Source organism: Lepidochelys kempii, chromosome 3 (assembly GCF_965140285.1).
Source record: "Lepidochelys kempii isolate rLepKem1 chromosome 3, rLepKem1.hap1, whole genome shotgun sequence".
Lineage (NCBI taxonomy): Eukaryota > Metazoa > Chordata > Testudines > Cheloniidae > Lepidochelys > Lepidochelys kempii.
Window position 1 is genome coordinate 102,491,167 of NC_136382.1, and position 26,873 is coordinate 102,518,039.

Genomic DNA, 26,873 nt, shown 5'->3' on the forward strand with positions numbered 1-26,873 from the left:
GCAAATATTTTACAGAAGATACTGGTTACTTCCAATTAATGCTGTTTTCCACCTAAAGATGAAAACCCTTTGTTGTTTCTCAAATGCTTAAGATGGCATAAGCTTCTTACATACATTTACAAATATTTTGTACCTAAATGCCAGGCTTCATATAACAACTGCCTGATATTGTTGTATGAATAGCAAGATGTTTTATGTACAAATATAGCAAGGTAATTTGATGCTAGACTAATTAGCAATGTTAGAAGCCATTTAAGTATTGAATATTTATATTAATGGGGAAATTAATTACTGGCAGTGCACAAACAAACCCTCACCCAATACAGGAAAAAAATTCTCAGAAAATGAACTGGGACGGGAAGAAAAAGAAGTTATTTGGACCTTTATGGCTGCAATACAAACAAAGGCAACTACAGAAATGTTGCACATTCTTTAAAACAGACTATATATGGAGGAGCGGAAAGTGTAATTTAAGCCAACCCCAAAGGCCTGGAACCTAAGAAATAGTGCCCATTTAAATCTAAACAGGCACAAAAGAGGTGTGTTTTCCTACAATTTCATGAAAATAAGAAGGGCATAAAAGACTCTGAAGTGAGCACCTCGTACTTACATTCCCTGCTACTCTGCTAGCTGAAAAGCATTACCCAATACACCTTATCCATCTCTCCAAGCAACCTGCCACAAACAGATAAGAAAACAGAGAAGAAGCAAGAAGAAACCAACCCAAAGACACCTGCCCAAACTTTTAAACATGGATTGATAAAAGAGAGTTAATTAAGACACTGCCAAGGGGTTAGATTTAAACTTGTAAAATGATTTTATTGGGATATTAAAATTAAGATATTAACAGTTTCTCCTGTTAATCACCAAGTGGTTAGACCATGTATTCTTGGAGGAGATGAGGGCTAAAGATTGGTAAACAGAGACACAGTGAGATTTAATTGGATTTAAGATTCTTAATATTGGTTAATTGGCCCCTTTAAGACAGCTCCTTAAATGGCTTCTTCTAAGTAACTAATTTAAATAATTTTCTTCAGTTATAGTTAAGATTGCTTAATTTGCTGGCTATAAACTGACTAGTTATTTATTAAAAACCAACAGGTCCACCTGCCCTGAAATCTCAGGAGCGCAATCTCTGTTTAAAGCTCTCCACAAAGTAGCATACATTAAAAGGAGTGTAATGGAAATAACCAGTTTATAATTTGTGTTCAATGCTTTAATAATAAAATAACATTAAAACATTGATTATTTGCTTGGTGTTAATCATGGTATCACCTAAGGTATGTTAAAAAAACAACCATAGGAAGGACTAAACAATGGAGCCAGTCCACTGAATTGGCAGTAAAGAGAAACAATTATTCAAAATACGCCTATACCATTTCTTGTTTCTGTAAGTTGATTTTTTAAGTAATTTTCAAAGGAAAAATTACTTGGCATCCAACAATTTTAAAATCCCCTTTCAACTCACACATTTCATTTTGACCTTTTCAAACAGAGGGAGGCTCCCCATCCTGCCCTGCAGCCAGGAAGCGTGGGCTTCTGAGGACCCAGGAAGCTTGAACTAGTTGCAGGCCAGGTGAGCAAGTTGGTAGGAAACCTGCCTGATTTCCAATAGAATTGTGTCTAAAACACCACCTTTTCATGAAACTTTTGATTTCATGATAAAACTGGCATTTTCCAACAGAAGAATGGTTCCATCATGAAGTTTCCCACTAGCTCTACTGCCTGGGGGAAGCAAAGATGAAAATTGCAAATCTCAGAAAAATCCAACATCCTTTCAGCCAAGATTCTCAGTGTACTGTGAAGAGCTGTCTTGTGTAAGCATATCTGGGGTGGAAAAGTCAGTCAAGTTTTGGAAGCAGCTTTTGTTGAGGCTGTGGGTTTCAAAATTATACCCAAGTCCTCAACAAAAATGTCTGTGTACAGATATGAATCATAGAATATCAGGGTTGGAAGGGACCTCAGGAGGTCATCTAGTCCAACCCCCTGCTCAAAAGCAGGGCCAATCCCCAATTAAATCATCCCAGCCAGGGCTTTGTCAAGCCTGACCTTAAAAACTTCTAAGGAAGGAGATTCCACCACCTCCCTAGGCAACGCATTCCAGTGTTTCACCACCCTCCTAGTGAAAAAGTTTTTCCTAATATCCAACCTAAACCTCCCCTCTGCAACTTGAGACCATTACTCCTTGTTCTGTCATCTGCTACCACTGAGAACAGTTTAGATCCATCCTCTTTGGAACCCCCTTTCAGGTTGTTGAAAGCAGCCATCAAATCCCCCCTCATTCTTCTCTTCTGCAGACTAAACAATCCCAGTTTCCTCAGCCTCTCCTCATAAGTCATGTGCTCCAGCCCCCCTGATCATTTTTGTTGCCCTCTGCAGGACTCTTTCCAATTTTTCCACATCCTTCTCGTAGTGTGGGGCCCAAAACTGGACACAGTACTCCAGATGAGGCCTCACCAATGTCGAATAGAGGGGGACGATCACGTCCCTCAATCTGCTCGCTATGCCCCTACTTATACATCCCAAAATGCCATTGGCCTTCTTGGCAACAAAGACACACTGCTGACTCATATCCAGCTTCTCGTCCACTGTCACCCCTAGGTCCTTTTCCACAGAACTGCTGCCTAGCCATTCGGTCCCTAGTCTGTAGCTGTGCATTGGGTTCTTCCGTCTTAAGTGCAGGACCCTGCACTTATCCTTATTGAACCTCATCAGATTTCTTTTGGCCCAATCCTCTAATTTGTCTAGGTCCCTCTGTATCCTATCCCTGCCCTCCAGCATATCTACCACTCCTCCCAGTTTAGTATCATCCGCAAATTTGCTGAGAGTGCAGTCCACACCATCCTCCAGATCATTTATGAAGATATTGAGTTGTCCTGCACCAAAGAGTCTCATTCAGAACTCAATTTCAGAATATTTAGGTTAAAAAAATAATTGTTTGCGATAGGCACCTAGAAACAGGAAGGGCTATAGGATGCCAAGACGGAGAAAGAGTCCCTGACAGCCTATCAAACAGGGTTATCAAGGGCAAGCGGTCAAAGAAGGGTGTGAGAGACAGCATGCTTAAGCAGCTAGACCAATCATGAACAAAACATCCTAATTTTCCAGAGGTGTTCAAGTAAATAATACTGAAAACAAGGTATCACTGGTTTCATTATCATAAGCCAGCTGACCAACTTGCCACTGGCCCCATCACCCTACGATCCTCTTCTAGCATTTAGATTATCTTGGGATTCAGCTTCTGCTGACTTCAAGACTGGTATCAAAGGCATGCAAGGGATTTGAGCTACCCCAGATCCCAAAGCACATAAAACCAGAGATTTGGTGTGATTCATAGTCCGGCATGCACAATGGGGAATCACTGCAAGTGTGCCTTTGAAGAGAGGCAGGGAGCACTGCATTGGAGCAGGTGGCAAGAGCTACCCCCACCCTTCCCATTCCCAGAGAGAGAGTAAAGCACAAATAGGAACCACATGGGAAGAAGCAGAGGTGGTCAAATTTGGAATTTCTGTTCCATAGAATATTACAACATATTGAAAAAAATCCATTCTGTTGGAAAGTTTTTGACTAGCTCTAGTGAGAGGTTCCTTACCAAAAAACAAGTAGCACTTTGGCATCCTCCCCACTACAAAGCAATATCCAAATCAAGTGGAAACATGGTTTAATTATTGCTGCATGTTAATAGTACAGCTGGGGACAGGGAGCCTAAGGGTGAGAAGCCGGGCTGGCCTTACCATGAGGCGGCTGCCTCAGGTGCCAGACTGTGGGGGGGGGGGGGCGCCACAAGGACCCAGAGTGTAGAAAATTGTGTGTGGTGCATATGTATTCTCTCTGCTCTAGATGCACAGAGATGGTGGAGTGCTGTGCTGGAGGAAGGAGGGCACAAGAGACATAACAGGCAGGCAGGAGAAAAGGTGAGAGGCAATAACAGAAAGCAGCAGGAGCTGCAGGGAGAGAGAGGAGGAGGAGCCTCTTATGTACCTCTCTAGCACGCCCAGGAGCCTGGACTGATTAACACCAGCTTCTCAGGGAGCTTCCTGTTTCCTGCTGCTTCCCTGAACCCACTTGAGGAGAACAGGCAGTCAACTGAAGTAGTAGGAGCCAGTTAGCCCCTTAAGACGTTGATATCTTCCCTCACTCAGGCCCTGCTACCAGCCTGCTTATTTGTCCCCTTCAACTGAGTGTTGAGAGCCACTATAGCTGGCACAGAATAGCAGTCATGAGTGAAAGAAGAAAACGCCCCTCTGGGGCAGCATTCAGAAAAAAAGAAAGAAAGCAAAGGAAGCTTTTCTATCTAAGCAAGAAGGAGCTGTCCTGAGATACATAGACACAAAATGTTCACGGCGAGCCTTCCAGCCCCAGTGAGGATGTGAGAGGTTTGAGGAGATGCCTGTTCTAGTTAGTCAGAGTGCAGGTGACCCGGCAGCTACTGCAACATCCACATCTCCGTCTCAAATGGATGTAACCCTGCACATTTCTGAAGAAAAGTGTAAATCAGAGAAGAGTGTGGTGGAGGTGTAAGAAACAGCTGCTGCTGAGTTTAGTTCCTTAAGTCTAGATGATCCAGGACTGTGGACCCACTTGAGCAGCAGTCTGAGGGACTTCCTTGTACTGCATGGGCCACAGCAAGTGAAAAACTTCATGTTCCCCAAAGTCAATGAAAATAAAAGTTTCCATCCAACACATTACTAGTGCGAAATCCCCAATAGTGACAAAGTGGAGAGGCCATGGCTTACGTACTCAAAAACCCAGAATGCTGGATACTGTTTTTGTTGCAAACTCTTTCAGTCTAGTGTTCCAGCCACATTGGGTTCTACAGGAATAAAGGACTGGAAAAATCTGGCTAGAAATCTAGCATGCCATGAGAAGGCAGCAAATCACCAGAGAGCATTCCATAGGCAGAAAGAGTTTGAGAGGAGACTAAGGTTAAAGGCCACCATAGATGATCAGCATCAAGAGAGGATTGCATCAGAGTCTCTTTAATGGCAAAATGTTCTGAACAGGCTCATTGCCATTGTGAGAATGCTTGCTACCCAAAACCTAGCACTGCATGGCACTTCAGATCAGCTGTATGTGCCACACAATGGAAATGTCCTTAAAACTGTGGAGCTGATGGCTGAGTTTGATGCTGTATTCCAGGAGCATCTAAGAAGAGTCACCGCCCAAGAAATGTGCGCACAACATTACCTTGGAAAAACAATTCAAAATGAGATATCACAATTACTGGCAACAGAAGTCAAAACAGAAGATTGTGGCAAATCTGAAGTCTGCAAGCTATTACTCTGTTATTCTGGACTGCACACCTGACATCAGCCATACGGAACAAATGGCTTTAATGGTGCGTTTAACAGATCCTAGTGAGAAGGTCCCTGCAATGGTGACTGTCAGAGCATTTTCTAGAATTTATTGACACTGATGATACTACAGGAGCTGATATGACAAATGTGCTTCTTCAAAAGCTGGAAGATACGGGAATTGTGATAGCTGACATGAGAGGTCAGGGCTATGATAATGGTGCCAACATGAGAAGAAAGAGGAGTGCAGACACAGATCCGAAAGTTAAACCCTTGAGCCTTTTTTGTCCCATGCAGTTCTCATTCATTGAACTTGGTGGTCAGTGATTCAGCATCTAGTGAGGCTGCTGAATTTTTTAATGTAATTCAAAGCATCTGTCTTTTTCTCTGCTTCAACTCATTGATGGCAAATTTTGAAGCAACATCTGGGAACATCCTCTCTGACACTGAGAGCCACACGATGGGAAAGTCGAGCGGAGGCGATAAAGCCTATCAAACACCAAATTGGGAAGATAGATGATGCCATAGTTGCCATTATGGAGGATAATGCTATGACAGGAACTGTTCGTGGGAGAAAATGGAATCACCAGAAACATACATAACTTCAAATTTCTGTGTGGCTTAGTGTTGTGGCATTACATATGGTTTGAAATAAATGTTGTAAGCAAGAGACTCTGAGGTGTTGACCTTGATATATCTGGAGCAATGGAACAACTGGACAAAGCAAAGTCATACCTACAGTCTTACCGGTCAGATGAGGGATTTTGAAACGTTCTGAAGAGTGCACAGAAGTTGGCAGAGGAACTTCTCACTGAAGCTATTTTCCCACCCATTCAAGAATACAAGAGTCACCGAAGAAGATGACATTTTGATTACGAGGCATGGGATAATCCCATAAGAGACCCCAAACAACAATTCAAAGTTGAATTATTTAACCAGGTGCTAGATTGTGCAATGCAGTCAGTTGAATAATGTTTCATGCAGCTCAAGGAACACAGCAATATATTTGAGATGTTGTATGATATTCTAAAACTGCTCACTATACCTGAAGAAGACCTACACCAGCAATGCAGGGCACTAGAGACAGTGTTGACACACAATGACATGCGTAATATTGTTGCGAGTGATTTAGGTGATGAACTGAAAGCCCTTTCAAGATACATTTCAGCAGAATCAACTCCAAAGGCTGTTCTGGAACATATGTGCACAAATAAGAGGCCACCCTCTTTCTAAATGCTTTTGTTGCTCTGCGCATACTTCTAACACTTCCTGTAATAGTTGCCAGTGGAGAACGCAGCTTCTCCAAGCTGAAGTTAATAAAAACACATCTACGCTCCACAATGACACAGGAGAGGCTGGTCGGCCTTGCAACTATCTCAATAGAGCATGAGCTGGCCCAGACTGTGGACCTTCAATAGGAAGCAGTTCAAATCTTTGCAAATAAGAAGGCTCGGAAATCACCACTTTGATTATTCAAACAGATAAAAATGCCAGTGCTTACTATGCAGACAAGTTACATTTGCTGTTCAGGCATTTGAAAGATAAGTGTTACTTAAAATTTTTGAACAAGGCTTTTTAAGTTGTTAGTTCTCCTTTATTGGGGTAGGTAGCAGAGCAGTACCATGAGAGTAGAAGAACAGGAAGAAGGCAGAATTGAGATCTTTCAAAGGTTTGGCCTAAGCGAGGGGGCATGGGGGTGTCATTTGAGCTCCCCGCCTCAGGTTGTGGATCGGCTTTGCTGAGAAGGTGCCATCAGAACATGGCTCCAGAGATCAGGAGTGTCCATGTCACTAGAAGTCCTCAGAGTAGAAGCTAAAAAAGCTACCAAAACCACTCCCCTCACTCTCTTCTCAAGTAAGGGTGCCAAAAATCTCTCCTAAAGAGACAGAGGAAACCCCCACAGCTTCTATAATACCAAAATCCTTAGCCAAGAGAAAGGGCTACCTCTCCCAGTTCAATATTGCGACAGTTGTCATCAGCCAAAGTGCTTAAAATCCTCTTGGTATACAGCAAAAATGCTGCTGGCAGGTCGATCTTAACAAAAGCCCCTTGAGTTTGGGGCTCACTCCCCTCACTCCTAATTGCCTTCAGAGCCTATTTGTTTCTCCAAGACTTTGGGGAAGGTTGTGGTAGGGGTGGGGTTTATCATTAGAGTGCTGCTGGCTGCTCTCAAGACGTGAGGCTCACTGGGTGCTCCTGATACAAGTTATGGTGCTTTACAGCGATGGCAGAGTGCTCAGAGCTTTTTGAGACAGAAATCTTTCATGTATTTTTTATATATTGAAGAAATAAACTCCGCTATAATTGCAGAGGTAAGTGGCCCAACTGGCATCCACTAGTAATACAGGCCCAAAGTCCACCCAACTCCATCTTCATCACAAGCCAAATTCAGTCCTAGTCTAAATAGGCCCAACACCATACTACTTTAATATGACCCACTGTGTAAACTCAGCCCTCCCACTTTAGCCTTTCCTTCCCACTCCTGAGTTTATTAGGATGACATGGGAGATTGCGGACTTCCTTTCCACCCTCACTTGTAATCTCATTTGGCTAAAGAAATTCACAGAATTTAGAAATAAGAAGTTAATTGGCTTTATTTAACAGATCACTACGATCACTGCTTCACTATTTCAAAATTCCCTTTGAACATCTTATAGTATATTTTGATATTTTTAACCACTATCTTCCCCTTTAAAAAAGTAAAATACACACACATTGGGGGAAAAAAAATGGTAGTGACAGACTCTCTGGAATAGTCCCCAGCAGATATAAATACAAAAAGTAGAACATCTTGAAATAAAATTCTTTCACATTGGACAAAACCACTCTTCAGAACACTGTACAGTGAACACAGATAAGCAGACTGACATCTAATAGTTACCAGTTCAACCAATGCACAGCAGGAACATCCGAAAGAAAGGCATTCGATATTTAATATCCAAGTTTCAGAACAACCCTGGAGCAATGTATTGCAATTACAAATAAACCACAATTCATTGTGCATTATGGGAAGATATCCCTCCGCCCCCCAGCTCTAGAATTATGCAGCATTGCATGTTTGTGCGTGTGTGAAGTCCACTCTTCTCATCACTAAGTTAACTATAAAAAATGAACAGTGATCCAAAAATATTTCTGGCTATGTCTCACTAGCCAAAAGGTGAACTGTTTCTTCATTTGTACCTGGAGGAGTCTGCAGGCTGGATCTGTTTGAGTGGAGGGGAAAGGAAAAGAAGAAAAGGCAATGTGTGACAGAACTTCTGGATACTTTTTGCATACATAATGCTAGCATTATTTAACAAACACACAAACAAAAAAGCCAAACAAACAAATACAAGTGTGGTCTGTGCCCCCAGAAGTTTCTTTCCTTACTAAGTTGATTTTGTTTTCTCTTTAATGAAAGCCTTTTAAATCTGGTTGGAAATGGATGTAAAGAATAGAAGTACCACAGTACCTTCTTCTTCGTGAGGCCTCTAGGATATAGAATATTCCAATAGCTAGTCCCTTTAAAGAAATGGACACCAATTATTACAGTTGTAATATTTGTGTTATATTTTACAGTTGCAGTCTGCAATAAAAGCAACAAGCAAGAATACTATCTTTACTTACACTTAGTAATGCCCATCCTCCTTGTATGGCGGCAGCCCATTCAAACCCCAGCCTCTCATTTAGGAATCCACCTAATGTTGGTCCTACAAAACCTCTAAAAATATCAAAGAGAAGTATGGGTACCTCAAAGAAGAGATTACAACATCCACAGCTAAAAGAGATTCTTTATCACAATACGTTGAGACAAGAGGTTTCAGATCTATAACTTATGTACAGATAGCACATCAGCTGGCAGACCTCTAATGAGTAGTCCCATGCAAGAGTGGTTTGACATAAGGACTGTCAGTGTAGTCCATGCACCAATTTGAGGTTCTGTGAAGTGATGGGGAAAAAAAGCTACGCAGAATATAAAACTAACCTGTGTTTTCAGACTTGTGTCTTATTGACTCCTGTGTCCATGCAGAGTCCCACTGATTTAAATGGGACCATGCCCAGGTCTGTGCTAGAATTCAATGCAGGAGTGGGGCCTTGTGTTCAAAGTTAGACTACTTATACAGGGGCCTGGTTTTCTGAGGTGCTGAGAACCTTACAAGGTCCATTGATTTCCATGTGAATAGTGCGTGTTCAGCTTTTTTGAAAGCACAGTACAGTATCATTCTCATGCAGTATCACAACATTATTGTTTACAATTAACTTCACTTCTTGTAAAAAACTAGTTCAGTTTACACAACCTAAAGACATATTTAGCAACAGGAGGGGACTGGTACAGGTGACCTTGCACTGTACACATCTTTACTATGTCCACCAGGCTGCTGTCATATACCCAGCATTGCTCTCAACTCTCAGTAGGACATCCAGCATTTCAGTCACTCAGCAGAGAGCATCCATTCTTGTTCCGTTAAATCCCATCAGTTGCGGATGATAAATCAGGGCAGACTAACACTCTGGAAAATGCTGTCCAAAGCTATGGTTTGTGCTCCTGTTGCCTGTGTGCTGCTAGCAACACAAGCAGGGTGGGCAGAGCACTGGCTGTGGCATACCTCACGTCTTCCTCAGCTTCCACTCACTTGATGGCAGCAACTGGGTGAGAAACTCTGGGACCCCTCCTCTCTATCCAAATACATACAGGGCCGGATTCAGGGGCAGGTGACCCAGGCAACTTGGACTTGGGACACTAGGCTCAGGGTGCTGTTTTTCTCTTTAAATGACAAAAAGGGAAAATAGAATGTTTGAAGTAAAATGTTTCAGGTATTCCACATGTGGATTCATTTATCTTGGATGATAAATCAGGGCAGACTAACACTCTGGAAAATGCTGTCCAAAGCTATGGTTTGTGCTCCATTTGGTAGAGCTCCTTGGGAAATACAACATCATGAGTGAGCACCTACATCATCAAGTAGTTCATAAAGAAGCTATGGACCATTACTGTAGCAAAACAATTCAAAATGAATGGATTGACCTTATGGAAAGGAAGGGACTTAACATATTGATGTGGCTTGACAAAGCGAAGTACTATGCCGTAATAATGGACTGCAGTCCTGACATTAGTCACAATGAACAGATGTCATTTACAGTAAGATTTGTTGATAAGGAAGGCTGTATCCAAGTAAAGAAACACTATCTGTTTCCAGTCAGTGGATGGGCTCTACTGGAAAAAGCTTAACAGAACTGTTTATGAATGTTTTGAATGAGAATAAAATAAAGTTTCAGGATTGCCGCAACCAAGGCTACAACAACAGCATGAACACGAAGGGAAGAAACAATGGCATCCAGGCAAGGATCCTGGCACTAAATCCAAAAGCTTTCTTCATGCCTTGTGGTTGCCATTCCCTCAACCTAATTGTGCCAGATGCAGCAGCATCTTCTTTAGAATCAGTATCTCTCTTCAGAGTATTGCAAAGGATATACATCCTGTTTTCAGCATCAGCTATCAGGTGGAAGATCCTCATGGATAACGTGACAAATCTGACCATGAAGCTGCTAAATGACACTCACTGGGAGAGCTGTATCGACAACAGAAAGCCAGTGAGCTACCAAGTGACTGAGGTTTAGGACGCCCTGATAGAACAGGTGCAGTCGAGTAAAGCAGAGGCCAGAATCCGACCCGAGGTGCAAAGCCTGGCAAATCAGATCACGGACTTCAAATTTCTGATCTCAGTTGTGGTTTGGCACAATATCCTGTTCCAAGTAAACGTTGTAAGCAAGGCACTACAAACTCAGTCAATAGACATTGCAACCGCTGCTACTTTGACAAGGAGCTGCCTTGATTTCCTTGTGGCCTACAGAGATAATGCATTTGAAGGTGCATCACTGCTGCCAAAGAAATGGCAGAAGACTTGGGAGTTGAGCCTGTCTTCAAGGAAAGTTGTATTCATTGGAAGAAGAGAGAGTTTGGTTATGAGGGGAGAGATGAGGTGATGGGAAGCTCGGAAGAAAAATTCAGGAGGGAGTTTTTTTGCTCACTCATTGATGCTTCTCAAGTATCCATCAAAGAAAGGTTTAGACAAATGAAGTACCATGAAAAGACCTGGGGTTTTTTGTATGCCCTTAGTAAGCTGCCAGTAGACAGAAAATCACTCGAACAATTATACAGATCTTCACTGGATGCAGACACATGGGGTATGTTCGGATGTCAATGATAAAGACCTCCATGTCGAATTGGACAACATCCATCACATTTTGCAACATGGGAAGCACTCTTCACTCCAAGTTCTCCAATTCATTCGTAATGCAAAGCTGAAGGACACTTTACCTAATGTGTGGACAGCTTTGAGGATTCTGTTCACAGGGCCGATCACAGTCACGAGTGGTAAGCATAGCTTTTTGAAGCTCAGGCTTATTAAAAATGTATATCTGATCAACGATGGCTAAGGCTGCGATTCTGCCATGGAGATAGTGGAAGTCACGGATTCTGTGACCTTCCGTGACCTCAGTGACTTTTGCAGCTGCAGTGGCCAGTGAGGCTGATCCCGGGGCCAGCTGCTCGGGCACCCCGCAGCCAGCCACACTGGCCCTGGGGAGCCCCCAGAGCAGCTGTGTCCTGGGGGCTCAGGAACTGCTAAGTTTTAGTCGGGGGTATATATATAGTAAAAGTCATGGACAGGTCACAGGCCATGAATTTTTGTTTATTGCCTGTGACCTGTCCATGACTTTTACTAAAAATACCCATGACTAAATCTTAGCCTTAATGATGGTCAATGAGAGACTGACATCGCTTGCTATTTCATTGCTTGAAAACGCCATTGGCCAGTCTTTGGATCTCTGACACTGTACTTCAGCTCACAAGGGCAGAGGTGAGAAAACCTTCTGAACTAAAGGACTATGGCAGGAGTAGGCAACCTATGGCAAGCTGATTTTCAGCAGCACTCACACTGTCCAGGTCCTGGTCACTGGTCTAGGGGGCTCTGCATTTTAGTTTAATTTTAAATGAAGCTTCTTAAACATTTTAAAAACTGTATTTAGTTTACATACAATAGTTTAGTTTAGTCTAGTTTAACAAATGTTAAAATGTATTACTGGCACACGAAACCTTAAATTAGAGGTGAATAAATGAAGACTCGGCACATCACTTCTGAAAGGTTGCTGACCCCTGGACTAGAGTTAACATTCTAAGGCTGTCTCCTACTGTAACACTATTTAATACGGCTCCACCCAGAGTTGGTGCACAGTTCAATTTTGTGATGTTCATATACTTCAGTTATTCTTAAAATTAAAAAGTTTCTATAAGCTTAGAGGAAAACATTTTTTATATATGGCATGAATAAATGCAGATTTACAGATCCTAGCATGCAAGTCTTATATGACAGGGATAAATCATGCATGCAAATCGTGCATCAAAGTCATGAAATGGTCTACAAATGCAAAATTTTTATATATATAAATTTTCAAAAGTTTAACAAATGAGGGGAGGAGCACCAAAGGCACTCCTTGCCTGGGGCGCCATTTGGTCTAGAGCCAGCCCTGAACACACACACCCACCCTCAAAATGCCAAATTAGCCACACATCAAACTGTCCAGACAATGAAGGGGAAAAGGTGGCAATTGGCAGGAGAGCAGAGGGGGAGACAGAGGGAGTAGTGATGGGAACATCACTATATCCTTCATCTCAGGCACAAGCGTCCCTCCCTGTACTATTGGGAGGTTCATGGTCACTGTCTTTAAACTAGCACACACCAAGAGTTTGGATAGCCAAGAAGTAACCACACACAGGGGAAGTGCAGGCTCACGCAGCCTTAGTCACCAACAATTATTTCTTGATGTGAAAGACACCACCATCTAAAGGAAGATTAGTTCAGACTCCATCCTGTTATCCCTTTCCTGCACATTTTGAGTCACTGCAGAACATGCCCACCTGGCAGCAATTAAGTAATGAGCCTTTGGTCCAAGGTTAACTTTTATGCCTGTCATTGTGTTAAGTGATTTTTCTTTATCAATTTGTCACTGGGAGACTGGCCCCTTTAAGAGGAAGCAGGGTCCAGCGCATCTGTGACTGACTACCTGCTGCCCAATTAGGCTTAAGAAGAGGTATCCGGGAAACAGGAGACATGGAAGGGCTACCCATGGATCTCTCTCTCTCAACACAGGGAAAGAAGGGAAAAAATTACACAGGCAGCAGCTGAAACGGTCCCTGAAGGAAGCTACTGGGAGCCTGGAAGCACAGACTTTGGCAAACCAGTAAAGTGCCTGAAACCACTATGGCTTATTGCTAAAAGCAGCCAAGTCGGCAGGCTGTAAATTAGCCAAGTCAGCAGGTTTAGCTTAACAAAGGCATGGGGGGGTGGTGCCACAGAGAGGGCAGCTTGACCCACATCCTTCTTGATAAGGATTGTGTTGAAGTTGCTGATACATGCGTTTTAGAGGAGCAGGATGTGCCCCAGGAATGTCTACTGGGGCCTCAATGCTGCAAACTCTGGAAAAACCCACACCTGGTTAATCGATAATCAGAAGGAACCTCTCGCTTGACCATTGAAACTGCTTGCTTAACAAGTTTGCTTTAAGGGACATGTCATTCTATTACTAATGTATAAATAAGGGGAAAAAGTTTGAGGTAGGGGGACTCTTCAGGCCTGGACTCTCCCTCTGGATGCATCTTGTGTTTCCCACTGGCAGTGTCTGCCACTGTGCCACTCGAGAGCCACACTCAGCTTTGGTAATTATCAAGGGTTGGGGGTGTTTTACTAACCTCTTGCAGACGTGTGTATAAGTTCTTGAGACTAAGTAAAGTTTAGCTTGAAGTGAAAGCACTCTTGTGTTGTCCGGTTTGTGCCAGCCATCTATTGGTCGGACGGCCGTGTCTCCCCTGATTTATTTCCTGACACCACCTCTCACAGAATAAAAAGTTACCAAGAGCTTTGGGTTGGAAGAATCCTGGGTAACACCCCCTAGAAAGAGGGCTATGCAACCCCTGAACCTGAGGGGACAGAGACTGCAAGCCAAGGCGGCTTCATTTTGAATCTGGACAGAAGAGACTTTATTTCAAAAAAGTCTTTGGACTTCATAAAGTAGAACCCAAGCAGGGGAATTTCATGTTATACCTTTGGACTTTGTGGCCTTCTTAAGGGGTCCTGAGAGCACAGAATATTGAGGTAGGACATTGAAGAGCCATACTTAGCCAGCAGGGAGGTGCTACAGGGCAAACCAGCTCTTTTACACACTTAAGCAGCCCAGCAACGTTATAGTAACACAGAGCAACCAAAACACCAGAAGTTTATAGAGCATGACTGCGTACCTACCCAAGGGACCACACTGCACCACAGAGCCCAGACACCAGTCCCAAAGCACTTAGCCCCTGCTCGAATCCATTCTCACTGGAGAAAGACAGACAGGTTATTCCCACTAAGTACACTACTTTCCTTTTAAAGTGCTCCATTGCTGGGGGAGGTGGGGAATGTCCCCCCCCCACAGGGAAATATGAACTACATTAATATACCCACAAGTGCAGCCACTACAGCACAGAGAAGTTTCTCTGTGCAGAGGATCTACCACCTTTTCCCCCATGTCTTGCCTATTAAGCCATCTGGCACCACCTCCCTAGGAGAAGGAAGATAAGGACAATGTTAAGTGGGATTCCCAGCACTACAGTGTAATCACCTTTGAGAGTGTGATAAGTAGATATTAATATCACACACAGTCAGTCAGTCTTGTGATGGGGTATAGGAGAAGGAAAGCTGAGAGAGATGGGTCTGAAAAAGGGGAAAGCCCTTGGTTCCAAGGAGAAATACACATTGGCTAAACATGGAACCAAGAGGACCTCAGCCCACTATGGCCAAGCAGCATGAGAGATGGGAAACTGTATTTTAAGTAATCCTGACTCCTGCGGATAGAATTGTTGCTATGGTGTCTCCCAGAGAGACAATGGTATTTGCTGGATATTAATCCTTCCAATGACCTGTAATAAAAGTCCCCTTAATAAATACATACATTAGTCTTATGGCTTGCTATGCAAACCACCAAAACCAGCTGGACCCCATGACCCTATTGAGATCATCACACCCCCTTACCAATAGATAAAATTCAGAAGTGCTTAAGTGATATAGAAGCCCAGCTCATTTTTTTAAAAAAGCCAGAAAGACACTTGACAAGAGCCTAAGTCACTTTTTCAAAAGATTCACCCAACATCTGAGGCTCAGATCAATTAATTAATTAATTACTTCCCTCCTCCCTCCCTCTCAGAGAATGAAAGGGTGGCTGGAAATTGTTTGCAGAGCTTCCCATTATTAGTAATATAAACAGATAGAATTACTTACTAAGCACAACTGAGCATCTCAGGGAACAGTGGGATAGAAGTCAACGCAAAGGAAAAGCCACAAAAAACCAGCACTAGGACAAACATCCAGAGTTTGCTGCAAAATAAGCATTTAAAGAAGTTTTACGCCATTCCTTTCAAATTAAACTTTACTTTCATTAGTTAGGACTGTTACACCAGTTCTCCATGATTCAGAGATTAGTTTTCCCTTCAAAACATCGTTAGCTGTAATATTTGTTTTAAATCATCCAGTAAATAGCCCTGCATGTTTTGACAGAAGAGATTTCTTAAGAGTGCAGCTCCAATTTGAAAAATGGACTTTGTGAAAAACAACAAAATTCTGTGATTCCATTTTTGTTGCGTCAATGATTTTCTTATGCAGGGAGCTCAGTTTATAAACAGAGAATGGTTTTACCAACTGCTGACCCTGAAAATTCATCCTGGGATAGTTAAATCCAAGATATGGTCTTTGTTTCACAACACTAAAGATTCTGCAGTCCACAGTTACATCGGTGTAGAGATAGAGGATGGGGGAAAAAAAAAAAAACCCTACAAGCTACTTCCTGAAGTTTCTCCTCCACTCACCCCTCCTCCCCAAATGTTTGAAATTGGTTATGTTCTCCTTCAAAAGTTAGAAAAAAAACAACCAGCTCTACACCTTTGCAACCCTGGCCATCAGTGTCATTTCACAGATGTAATAGAATAGATCATTGGAAGACAATAGGGGTAGCACAGGTGGCTTTACAAATGGAACACAGACACTCTTTGCTTTTTTTGGGGGGGGGAATGATTTTCCATTGAGCGGCATTTCAATGTCATGAATATTCAAGGAGAGATAGGCACTGTAGTTTATTTCAGTGTAGTTAGTTGAGGTAGACATCAAATGCAGGCTATAGCATTTACCTCATCTAGCTACACGGAGGTTAAACAAATAAATCAAAACACAGTACCTGTCTCCCATTAGATATAACATCAAGATGGCTCTCTCAGTGGGAACTCTTCCTCCCGCCCTGTGAGGACATAGCTGTAGTTGCTTATGCATCCCAAGCACTAACCAAATAAATCACTTTGCTCTCCCACAGCCATGTTGGTCCTGGAGGACTTACCAGTAATAACAAAACTAAACTTTATTATTCTCCACCCCACACACAGACTAAAGTGAGCAGATACAACTCTGAAGAGGCAAAGGATGCAGGTCAATACAGAGTTATTTTTTCTAGTAATTTTCTAGTCATTTTTTAATTATAACCGTATGTAAGTATTCTGAAGCTCCCATTTGTAGTCTGCTGCTTGAGCAAGGAAAACAGTATCTCTTTCCAAAAGCTCAGTAGATAAAATCCTCTTGTATTGAATGGCTACATAAAGTGGTCATAATTAGACAGAATGCCAATTAATGGGGAAAGCTCACTTGATAGGGTTAGAGATAAAAGGCGGTAAACTGTACCTTTCAATGTGCAAGATGGGAGCAGGTCCTAACAGGAAAAAGGACAGTGCTGCCAGTAAGCCCCCAACGACCAACCACCATTTCCTTAGGTGCTGAGGAAGAGAAATCAAAAGGTCTAAAGAAATCCAAACTCAACCAAACTCTTATTTGCTAAACTAGCACATATGCAAAAATAACTTGTGTAAGGTGCTTCTGGCCCACCAGGGAAAGGAAGATACTTGGGACTCATTCAGATGCATTTCCCGTCCTTCAGAAGCAGTTCAAACCTCTTGTGGGTGAAAGCAGGGAGTGGGATTTAGAACAATAATTTTCTAGAGAAAGTGAATATTTTCTCCCCATCACAACAGCATACGAGTCCTTACACTTAACATTTGCCACTCAGCATTAGTTATGGCAGCACAGTATCTCCTATTCCCAGTGTAAGAAGATGCTGCAGATATGACCGGTATTAGAGGCAAATTTGTTTAACTGGATTACCTCAATCCCAAGCTTTTAAAAGTGGCCCCTGGGAAAACTCCTTTACATTCTGACTGAGGCTCCATAGGTAGATGTATGGGAGAGGCACTAATTAGTACATTTCCTATCATGCCCTCTCCCCGGCAAGTGTGCCTACTGTGGCGATTACATCAGGAAGCTTGCAGATGACAAAATCAGGAGGTAAGGGTATTTCAAGTCACTGTGACTCTCTTGCAAACAGACTCTGCTACCAGGGGCCCAAAGCTTGGTTTTCACCAGCAGTATGATTCAGGACCTACTTTTCAGCAGTATTTAAAAAAAAAAGTTTGCATGTGATGCTAATGTAATATTAATCGCTCCCAATACTATCAAGCGCTTGCTGCCATACAGAGTTGACCATGCATCTAATTTTGGATGTTCAATGTCTCTGGTAAATGGCAAAAGACCACAGGAAAAGCAGTGGCAGCCAATTATGTAGCAAAAAGTGACACATACTATGTCAAAATAAGTAGACATTTGCACTTGTGATCAGATAAGGCTTAAACAAAGATCTCCAAAGGTAAAAGGCTGTCACCAAAGCCTCCTAGCCCACACACATACAGAGCTCCTTTGAAATATATTCCTATGGTGAGCTTTTCATTAAGAGTGTCAAGATATGGCTGGCCAGTACATTTGTCCAGAAGGGGGAAAATTTTTTTTTAAATTTCCTTATCGTTTGTTCACCACCCTACACCCTCTCCCTCCTCTCCACCCCAATTCCAGCTCTACCTGGAGTAGTGATTCTTTACATCTAAGAGGCAGATCATCCATTTAGCCCATGTAAAACTCCAGCTGTGTATCAGCTATAATGTACATAGAAACAGTAAAGATAATGAACAAGTGTATTTGTGATCTTAGTGTAGCCCCAGATCCTACAAAGGGATCCACTGACTTGATGAAAACGTGATTCAGTGCAGGTGTAAAGGCCTGGCAGATGGATCCTTTTGCAGAATTGGGGTCTTGGTCTAAGACTTCAGAAATGAGATTTCTCTGCTTTTTTACTTTGCATATTTAAGCTAGTCACGTACATAGGACACTATACAAGCAACAAGAGATTTTACTCACTGGCATTTTATCACTTAGAAGCCCAAATAATGGCGAAGACAGGGAGTAGGAGAGTGCCAACGCTAGAAATACTAAACCCACATAACCAGCTGGTAATTTGAACTGTAAAATACAAAGTTTGTTTTTTTTTAAAAAAAAAAGCACAGAATGATTGAAGTATTCCATAAGAATCACATTTTCAGTTAAGTGGCTGAAGCCAATAATTTTAACTCCTTATAAAATATATTTTTCAATACTTGCTACTCCAATATCAGCAGTAGTTTTGGGGTTCCCCCTTAACCCCAAATCTATTCAATTCATCAGATTCCATCACTCCATAGACATGTATGGCTCAAGTGTAATCTCAAAGGTAGACAGAGATTTGCCCCCAATCCTGAATGCTGCATTTTAACAGCTCAGAATCTGGGGTGTTTGAAATCTATATCTCAGAGTTCAGTACAAGTGGCTTTTGTATTTACATCTCCTCCAGTGTTTAGTTTTGTTAATAGTAGATTACTATAGCATTTGTACCTTCCTACTAGGTGAATTTATTTTACAGCATGACTTGCCTTTAAGATTTCTTTTTTCCAGTTTAAAAGCTATAATTTGATATTTTTTTTTTAGTAATAAACCTTCTGTTGTTGTAGCCATGTTGGTTCCAGGATATTAGAGAGACAAGGTGGGTGAGGCAATATCTTTTAATGAACCAACTTCTGTTGAAAGAGACAAGCGTTTGAGCTACACAGAGCTCTTCTCCAGGTCTTGGAAGGGCTCTCAAAGTGTCACAGCTAAATACAAAGTATGGAACAGACTGTTTAGCATCAGTAGTTAGCATATAGTCTAAAGGGTCCATTAATGTGAAGTAGCTCATTAACACCCTGCTCATAGGTCAAAAAGGTGGAGTAGTGGGTTACAGATTGTTGTAATACACCATAATTCCCATGCCTTTATTAAAACCATGATTTTAGTGTCTAGCAAAGTTATGAATTTAAGAATGTTCTGTCTTTTGAAGGTGCTGTCCAGTTTTCCTTTGAGGTGGAGGAGGACGACTGAGAAGTCAGATATGAATAGGGTGACCAGATGTCCTGATTTTATAGGGACAGTCCCGATATTTGGGGCTTTGTCTGATTTAGGCACCTATTATCCCCCAGCCAATTTTTCACACGTGCTGTCTGGTCACCTTGGATATGAAGTGATTGTTTTGTGAAAAGTGTCCGCCCATTGGTGATATGGTTTTTGTCTTTTGTCATTTTTGTTTGTGAGTTCATTTGAGAAAATAATGACTGTCTGGTTATGAGTTGTTATTGGGGAATATAGTGTACTCAATGAGGTACACCACATGTTGTGACTGATATGCATGTGTAGGACCCATGGATCTCGAAGGCTGCACTGTGGGGGGTATTGATCATTGTAGCCATAGAGATGTGTCTTCAAGTTTTGCTTCTGTTATGGCAGGATCTGGTGCCATTTGGAGTTGGTGGGTTCTGGTCTGTGGAGAGCTTACTTCAGATGACCTTGGAGAGATGAGGGGTTGTTTCAAGGCCAAAAAATGGGATTCAGGAAATATTTCTTTCAGGATGAGGTCCTCACAAAGTATGGGTTATAATTATTTAATGATACCCCATAGGGGTTCCAGTATGGGGCAACTGGTAACTTAAATCTGTCACAACCTATCTGCCTGGGGTGTCAGGTGATCAGGCTGAGGCCACAGAATCGTTAGGGAAGGAGATGGAGCACACTAAGTGACTAAATTTTAAAGCTTTATTAATAAAATAAAGTAAAATAACAGCAGAGAGTGCTGGGGATTCCCCACATCACTCAGAGGAAGGAAGAAAGTATTAGTGCCCCAAGCCCTAACCCACTTTCATACTCACACACGTACTACCCAAAGCTGGCCAAGCCTGAGTGTAATGTAAGAAGAGGGTGGAAGAGTGGACAGGAGTTCTGTCCTGTGTATTGATTGTCCAGGGTCCGCTGTTGATCTCCAACCTGCCCTGGCTCTTGGGAGGATTTTTAAGCCCTTGGTTCTTCTGGGGGCATTCCGTTCAGGGACCTCTGTCCCCCATGCTCTTTGTACCAGTCCAAACCAGCTTTTGCAGCTTCCTCGGCTTTCCCAAAACACTTACCAACTTCAGGGATGTGAGGACAGTTATTTTTCACTTGCTGACCTTCGTCATCTCACTCATTTTCGCAGCCCCTGCAATTTTGTTCAGCAGGTCTCCTTTTTCACAGCTGGTCAGGGTTGGAATCTCAGCCCCCTGTCTTTCTTGGCAGGTAGAAGAGAATTTGTTGTGTGCAGTGACCTTGGGCTGGAGGAGTCAACTTATCTTTGGGTTTAGCTGGAACATTGAGTTAACCTTCTCCTTTCTCCTCCCCACCTCCCCTTTTGGCCTCTCAACCTGCAAAGAAATTTTTCACTCCACATTCATACTTTGCCCTTCCCAAGATCCTTTCCTTTACATATAATAGCATTAGCAATATATAGAACCCTTGTGCTTCCCCAGGGGACTCCCTGAGTGGGGGGGCAGTTCTATTGTGATAAGGTGACAACTAGGGTTGTGCAGAGACTGTTTTATTTCCATATTGAAGAAGAAGATTCTCTCAGGGTGTTTGGGGGGCCTGTTCCCTGATGCAATCTATGTCTCTGGTGGAATGTCCTTGTCTGGTGAAGGCAGTTTTAAGTGTCATAAGATATGGATCCCGGACTTTCTCTTCAAAGCATATTCTGTGATATCTGAGTGCCTGACTGTAGATAGATTTCTTGGTGTGTTTTGGGTAGTTACTGAATCTGTGAAGTCAAGCGTGGTGATCCGTGGGTTTCTTGTACACAGTTTTCTGTAGGGATCCATTGTTTAAGCTGATTGTGCTGTCCAGGAAGTTGATGCTGGTGAGGGAGTGTTCTAGAGAGAGTTTGGTGGATGGGTGGTGGCTTGTTGAAGTTGTGGTGGAAATCTCTGAGGGAATTTAGATGAAAATGCTATCCATGGATCTCTGGTACATCATTGGTTTCATGGTGCATTTGTCCAGAAATTCTCTCTCAAGGTGACCCATGAATAGGTTGGCATATTGGGGAGCCATCCTAGTACCCATGGCTGTTCCCATGATTTGAACAAACTGTTTGTTGTTGAATTTGAAATTGTTATGGGTGAGGATGAAATGGAGAAGTTTGGTGATGTGTTTGGGGTGAATATCTGAGTGTTTATGGTCTTGTAGATATTTGGAGGTAGGCAGTGATGCCTTCATTGTGAGAAATGTTGGTATAGAGGGGGTGACATTCATGGTGGTAAGGATGGTGTTTTGAGGGAGCTTGTTAACGTTGCAGAGTTTTTGCAGGAAGTCTCGTGTCCTGGATGAAGCTGACCTTTTGTGTGGTGAGTGGTTTGAGGATGGTTTGTATGAGTCTGGATATTCCTTCAATAAGAGTGCCATGGCTAGGTATGATTGGTCTGCCTGGGTTCCCTTGTTTGTATACCACAGCAAGCATGTAGAAGATCCCTGGGGTGGTTTTGTGCAGGACGAAGTTGTAGAGTTTCTCTTGGAGTTGCTTGAGGAAGGATTTGATTGTATCTTTAAATTCCTGGGTGAATTGTGGTGTGGGGTCTTCTCTGAGTTTGTTATAGTAGGCATTGTTGGAAAGTTGTCAGTTAACCTCATTGATGTGGTCATCATGGTTGAGAATTACGACAATACTCGCTTTGTCTGCACGTTTGATCATTATCTAGTGGTTGGATTTCAGGGACTGTACAGCTACCCTCTTGGCAGTGGAAAGATTGTGCTGGATATGATGTTTGTTAAGGATTTCACAGTCTATTTTTTTCCTGAAGCAGAAAAAGTGTGGTTTTGTCCAATGTGGGGTGTCCAGTAGTGTTCCCTCTAATTTTTCCCACATATATGTGGAATGAATTGTTATGTGCACCATCACCTCCATATTGGTGCACATAACAAAATTAATGTGGCAGGAGGTGGAGCCAAGGGGTTCAGAGTGTGGGAGGGGGCTCAGGCAGAGGGTTGAGGTGCAGGGGAGGAGAGCTCCAGCTAAGGGTGGGGGGATGGTGACAAGGGGCTCAGGGCTTGGGCAGAGGGTTGGGGATGAGGGCTTTGGGGTGCATGCTGCCCCAGGGCTATAGGAGAGACACCCCCCCCCAGTGTTCTCTCTCCGCTGCAGCACCTGGGTTCAGGGGGGAGAAGAGGTGCCTCTCCCTGCTGTGGCAGCTCCGAGGCTGGGGCCACGGGATAGGTGCCTCTTCCCCATCCGCGTCAGGTCTGGGCCGGTCTGGGTTGCGGCCGGGGTGCCTCTCCCACCCACAGCTGCAACAGGTCCGGGGCAGGGACACCTCTCCCCCTGCCGCAGCAAGTCCAGGGCTGGGACCAGGGGATAGGTGCCTCTTCCCCATCCACGGCAGGTCCGGGCTGAGGGAGGGGAGAAGGAGGAGGGGCACCTCTCCCCCAGCCGCAGCAGGTCCGGGGTGGGGCTGGGCTAGGGGCAGCGGGGAAAGGTGCCTCTCCCCACCCCAGCAGGTCCAGGGATGGGATGGGAGAGAGATGCATGTTTGCGCAGCTTAGAGGAAACTTAAGTGTCCAGTCAGATGATTCTTTTTTTCTTATGACTGTGGGTGGGGATGTAATAGTGGTGGGTGATTTTGTCACTGTTGTGAAAGAATACTTGGAAGCAGTCAATGGAAGAGTTATTCTCATTTTCCCACATGTTAGTACAGTATCAGGGTCTGTGGTGGGGCAGAAGTTTGGTCCCTTGTAAAGAACAGATAATTCAGCTGCAATTAGGGGTACTCTTGATAAATTGATGATGTTAGGTTGTCATACCTGCATGAGGAAATAAGGAAATCGATCAACAGAGCCAGACGTGTACCCAGAAGCCTCCTATTGCAAGACAAGCCCAAGAAAGAAACCAACAGAACTCCACTGGCCATCACATACAATCCTCAGCTAAATCCTCTCCAACGTACCATCAGTGATCTACAACCAATCCTGGACAACAATCCCGCATTTTCACAGGCCTTGGGAGGCAGGCCAGTCCTCGCCCACAGACAACCTGCCAACCTGAAGCATATTCTCACCAGCAATGACACACCGCACCATAGTAACTCTAATTCAGGAACCAATCCATGCAACAAACCTCGATGCCAACTCTGCCCACATATCTACACCAGCGACACCATCACAGGACCTAACCAGATCAGCCACACCATCACCGGTTCATTCACCTGCACGTCCACCAATGTAATATACGCCATCATGTGCCAGCAATGCCCCTCTGCTATGTACATCGGCCAAACGGGACAGTCCATATGTAAAAGGATAAATGGACACAAATCAGATATTAGGAATGGCAATATACAAAAACCTGTAGGAGAACACTTCAATCTCCCTAGACACACAATAGCAGATTTAAAGATAGTCATCCTGCAGCAAAAAAAGCCTCAGGACCAGACTTCAAAGAGAAACTGCTGAGCTTCAGTTCATTTGCAAATTTGATACCGTCAGCTCAGGATTAAACAAAGACTGTGGATGGCTAGCCAACTACAAATGCAGTTTCTCCTCCCTTGGTGTTCACACCTCAACTGCTGGAAGAGGCCTCATCCTCTCTGATTGAGCAAACCTCGTTATCCCTAGCCTGATTCTTGCCTGCATATTTATACCTGCCTCTGGAAATTTTCACTACGTGCATCTGATGAAGTGGGTATTCACCCACAAAAGCTTATGCTCCAATATGTCTGTTAGTCTATAAGATGCCACAGGACTCTTTGCCGCTTTCACTAAATAAGGACACTACACCAGAGAAGAGGATCGTATCACAGACCAGACCTCCCTAATAGCCCAAGAGAGCTTGCTCCATTACAGAACAAACAAAAATTTTGATTGCATATACCCACTTGACAGTTACCACCCCACACCAGAGCCCGTATAGGGCATCATTAAACAATTACACACCATGCTCAATGGGAACTACATCCTGAAAAAAGTCTTTCCTGAACCCCCTCTTCTGGCCTTGAAGCAACTCCCTCCCCCCAACCTCACCAAGCTCCTCATCAGAAGCAAGCTTCCTGCAGACTAGGGCCCACCAACTCAAAATGGCACTAGACCCTGCCAGAACAGAAGGAATATCTCCACTGCTATAATGATAAATACTTCACCACAACACAGCTTTCAAGATCCAGTGGTCCTACACGTGCCTATCACAATGTGAGGTTTACTTCATCCAGTGCACTCAATGCCCCAACAATCAGACAATCACTATGCTGTCAAATAAACTCGCACAGAAAAGTGATAAGACAAAAACACCATATCACACATGGGTGAACACTTTTCACAAAATTATCACTCTGTATCTGACCTCTCAGTCCTCCTCCTCAAAGGAAACCTGTGCAACACTTTCAAAAGATGAGCCTTGAGCTTAAATTCATAATGTTGCTAGACACTACGATCAAGGTCTTAATAAAGATACTGGCTTTATTACAACAATCTGTAACCCACTAACCCCACTTTTTTTTCTATGACTGGAGGGGTGTTAATGGGCCACTTTAGCATAAGAAATTAATACATATTGTAAGGGACCATTCAAGGTAAACAAGCAGTTCCACTTTGTATTTAGCTATGACACTCTGAATACCCTTCCCAGACCTGGAGAAGAGCTCTGTGTAACTCAAAAGCTTCTCTCTCTCACCAACAAAAGTTGGTCCCATAAAAGATCATCTTACCCACTTTGTCTCTAATATATAGAGAGATTCAGAACAGGGCATGGGAGGGAGAGGAAAGTGGTCTCAGTGATTCAACAAACAATAGAATAAGAAGTTAGAATATTGTAGAGTAGGCTTTGTTCGCTTGTCATTTGCCTTTCCCTAGTTTTATAGGCCAATGGCATGAACAATTCACAATTCTAGATTTGAAGAGCTCAGTCAATTCAAATATTCCAAGATTGCAGCTATTTCAATTAAAACCTCAAAATCTATAAATACTCTTCTTACCCAATCACATGCACACGAACCCCCTGCCACTCACACATGCATTATCTGTTCATCTTATCCAGAGACTTTAAATGAAAAAGAATCAGGAAAATTTTGCACTTGGCAAAGTTGCAATTAAGCTTGGTTTTCAAGTTTCCTGATGGGGAAATATAATGACGACATCATTAATACATACCTAATGATTTTGTTAGCAGGCACTTTATTTCAGCATGTCATACAAGCATACAAACAAGTTACATTATCCATCTTAATGGATAAGTGACAAGGCCGAGATAGCGTCTGCAGAACAGACTGTTGAAACAGTTTGTGTGGTTTTACAAGCAGAGGTGGAGCCAAAACAGCTTAGCCCCAAAATAAGATGCTTTTGCTTAGGACAATGTTCTGTCACAGTGACTTATCCCAAGGACAAAGCATTTACTCATTTTATCTGACAGACAGGGGTGCATGAAAGGGAGAGTTGCAGTCACAGTTTGAATACCTTAGGGAAGGAACTTGTGCAACTGGAAAAAAATTTAAAAGAGCACTGTGGAAATCAAATTACTCTGAATGGCAAGTCAACAATATACAGTATTAAGCTTGGCTAATGCCGATGACAAGCACGTTTCTTAAAAAATCCAATTTATTAGGACATCCATTTTAAAATATTTGAATTAAAGTAATCCATATTGCTGAAGTCATTAACCCATCTCTTGCACATTAAGATGACTCACCTTCTCTGAAACGAACAGTGACATAGTGGGATCCAGAAAGCCTAAACACGCACTTAGTGAAAGTCTAGTAAAACAGAGAAATAAAACTTTTGGCAGAGTAATGAGCATCCACAACGAGTCCTTGGTAGCGATTGCATCTGTTTTAAGAGAAGAAACGAAACTGTGTTCTTTTGGTAGCATGGGTTGTGTTTAATTTGATATGCTCATAACCCACTCTCTTGCTTCCAAGATTTGGTATTCTCCCACTCCCACTGCTTTAAAGATGGTCACCTCATACACAGCCTCCAAAATTGGAAGATAGACAAATTAACCGGGGGGGAGGGGGAGGGGAGGAAGAGAAAACAGAACTTAATTTTTTCTATTTAATGCCTTCATCTTAGATTAAAGTAATTGAGCTATTGCCTATTAAGTGAAGCAAAAATATTAAATACAGCCATTTCTCTACAGTACACCATCTGCCATTACATAAAATCAGACTAGATAATCTAATAATTCATTCTGGCCTTAAAAAGAAAAAATAACAAACACATTGTGCATCATAAAACCACATGTGGAAGTTCTCCCTTTTCAGGGTATTCCTAGTTCAGACATGTGCTACCAAAACAAAAAAGA

At 42.8% G+C, this 26,873-nt stretch overlaps 1 protein-coding gene across 1 annotated transcript in view; it reads right to left on the reverse strand.

Annotated features, from left to right (window-relative positions):
• Positions 1–8,430: 8,430 nt before the first annotated feature.
• Positions 8,431–26,873, reverse strand: part of LOC140908254 (MFS-type transporter SLC18B1) — a 37,324-nt gene continuing 18,881 nt past the window's right edge. Inside the window, exons 7-14 of the mRNA XM_073335205.1 lie at positions 26,262–26,398; positions 18,590–18,691; positions 17,030–17,121; positions 15,587–15,682; positions 14,573–14,647; positions 8,901–8,994; positions 8,746–8,795; positions 8,431–8,497 (exon numbers count right to left, since the gene is read on the reverse strand). Of these exons, the coding sequence (XP_073191306.1) occupies positions 8,431–8,497; positions 8,746–8,795; positions 8,901–8,994; positions 14,573–14,647; positions 15,587–15,682; positions 17,030–17,121; positions 18,590–18,691; positions 26,262–26,398 (713 nt within the window). The remainder of the gene's footprint in view (positions 8,498–8,745; positions 8,796–8,900; positions 8,995–14,572; positions 14,648–15,586; positions 15,683–17,029; positions 17,122–18,589; positions 18,692–26,261; positions 26,399–26,873) is intronic.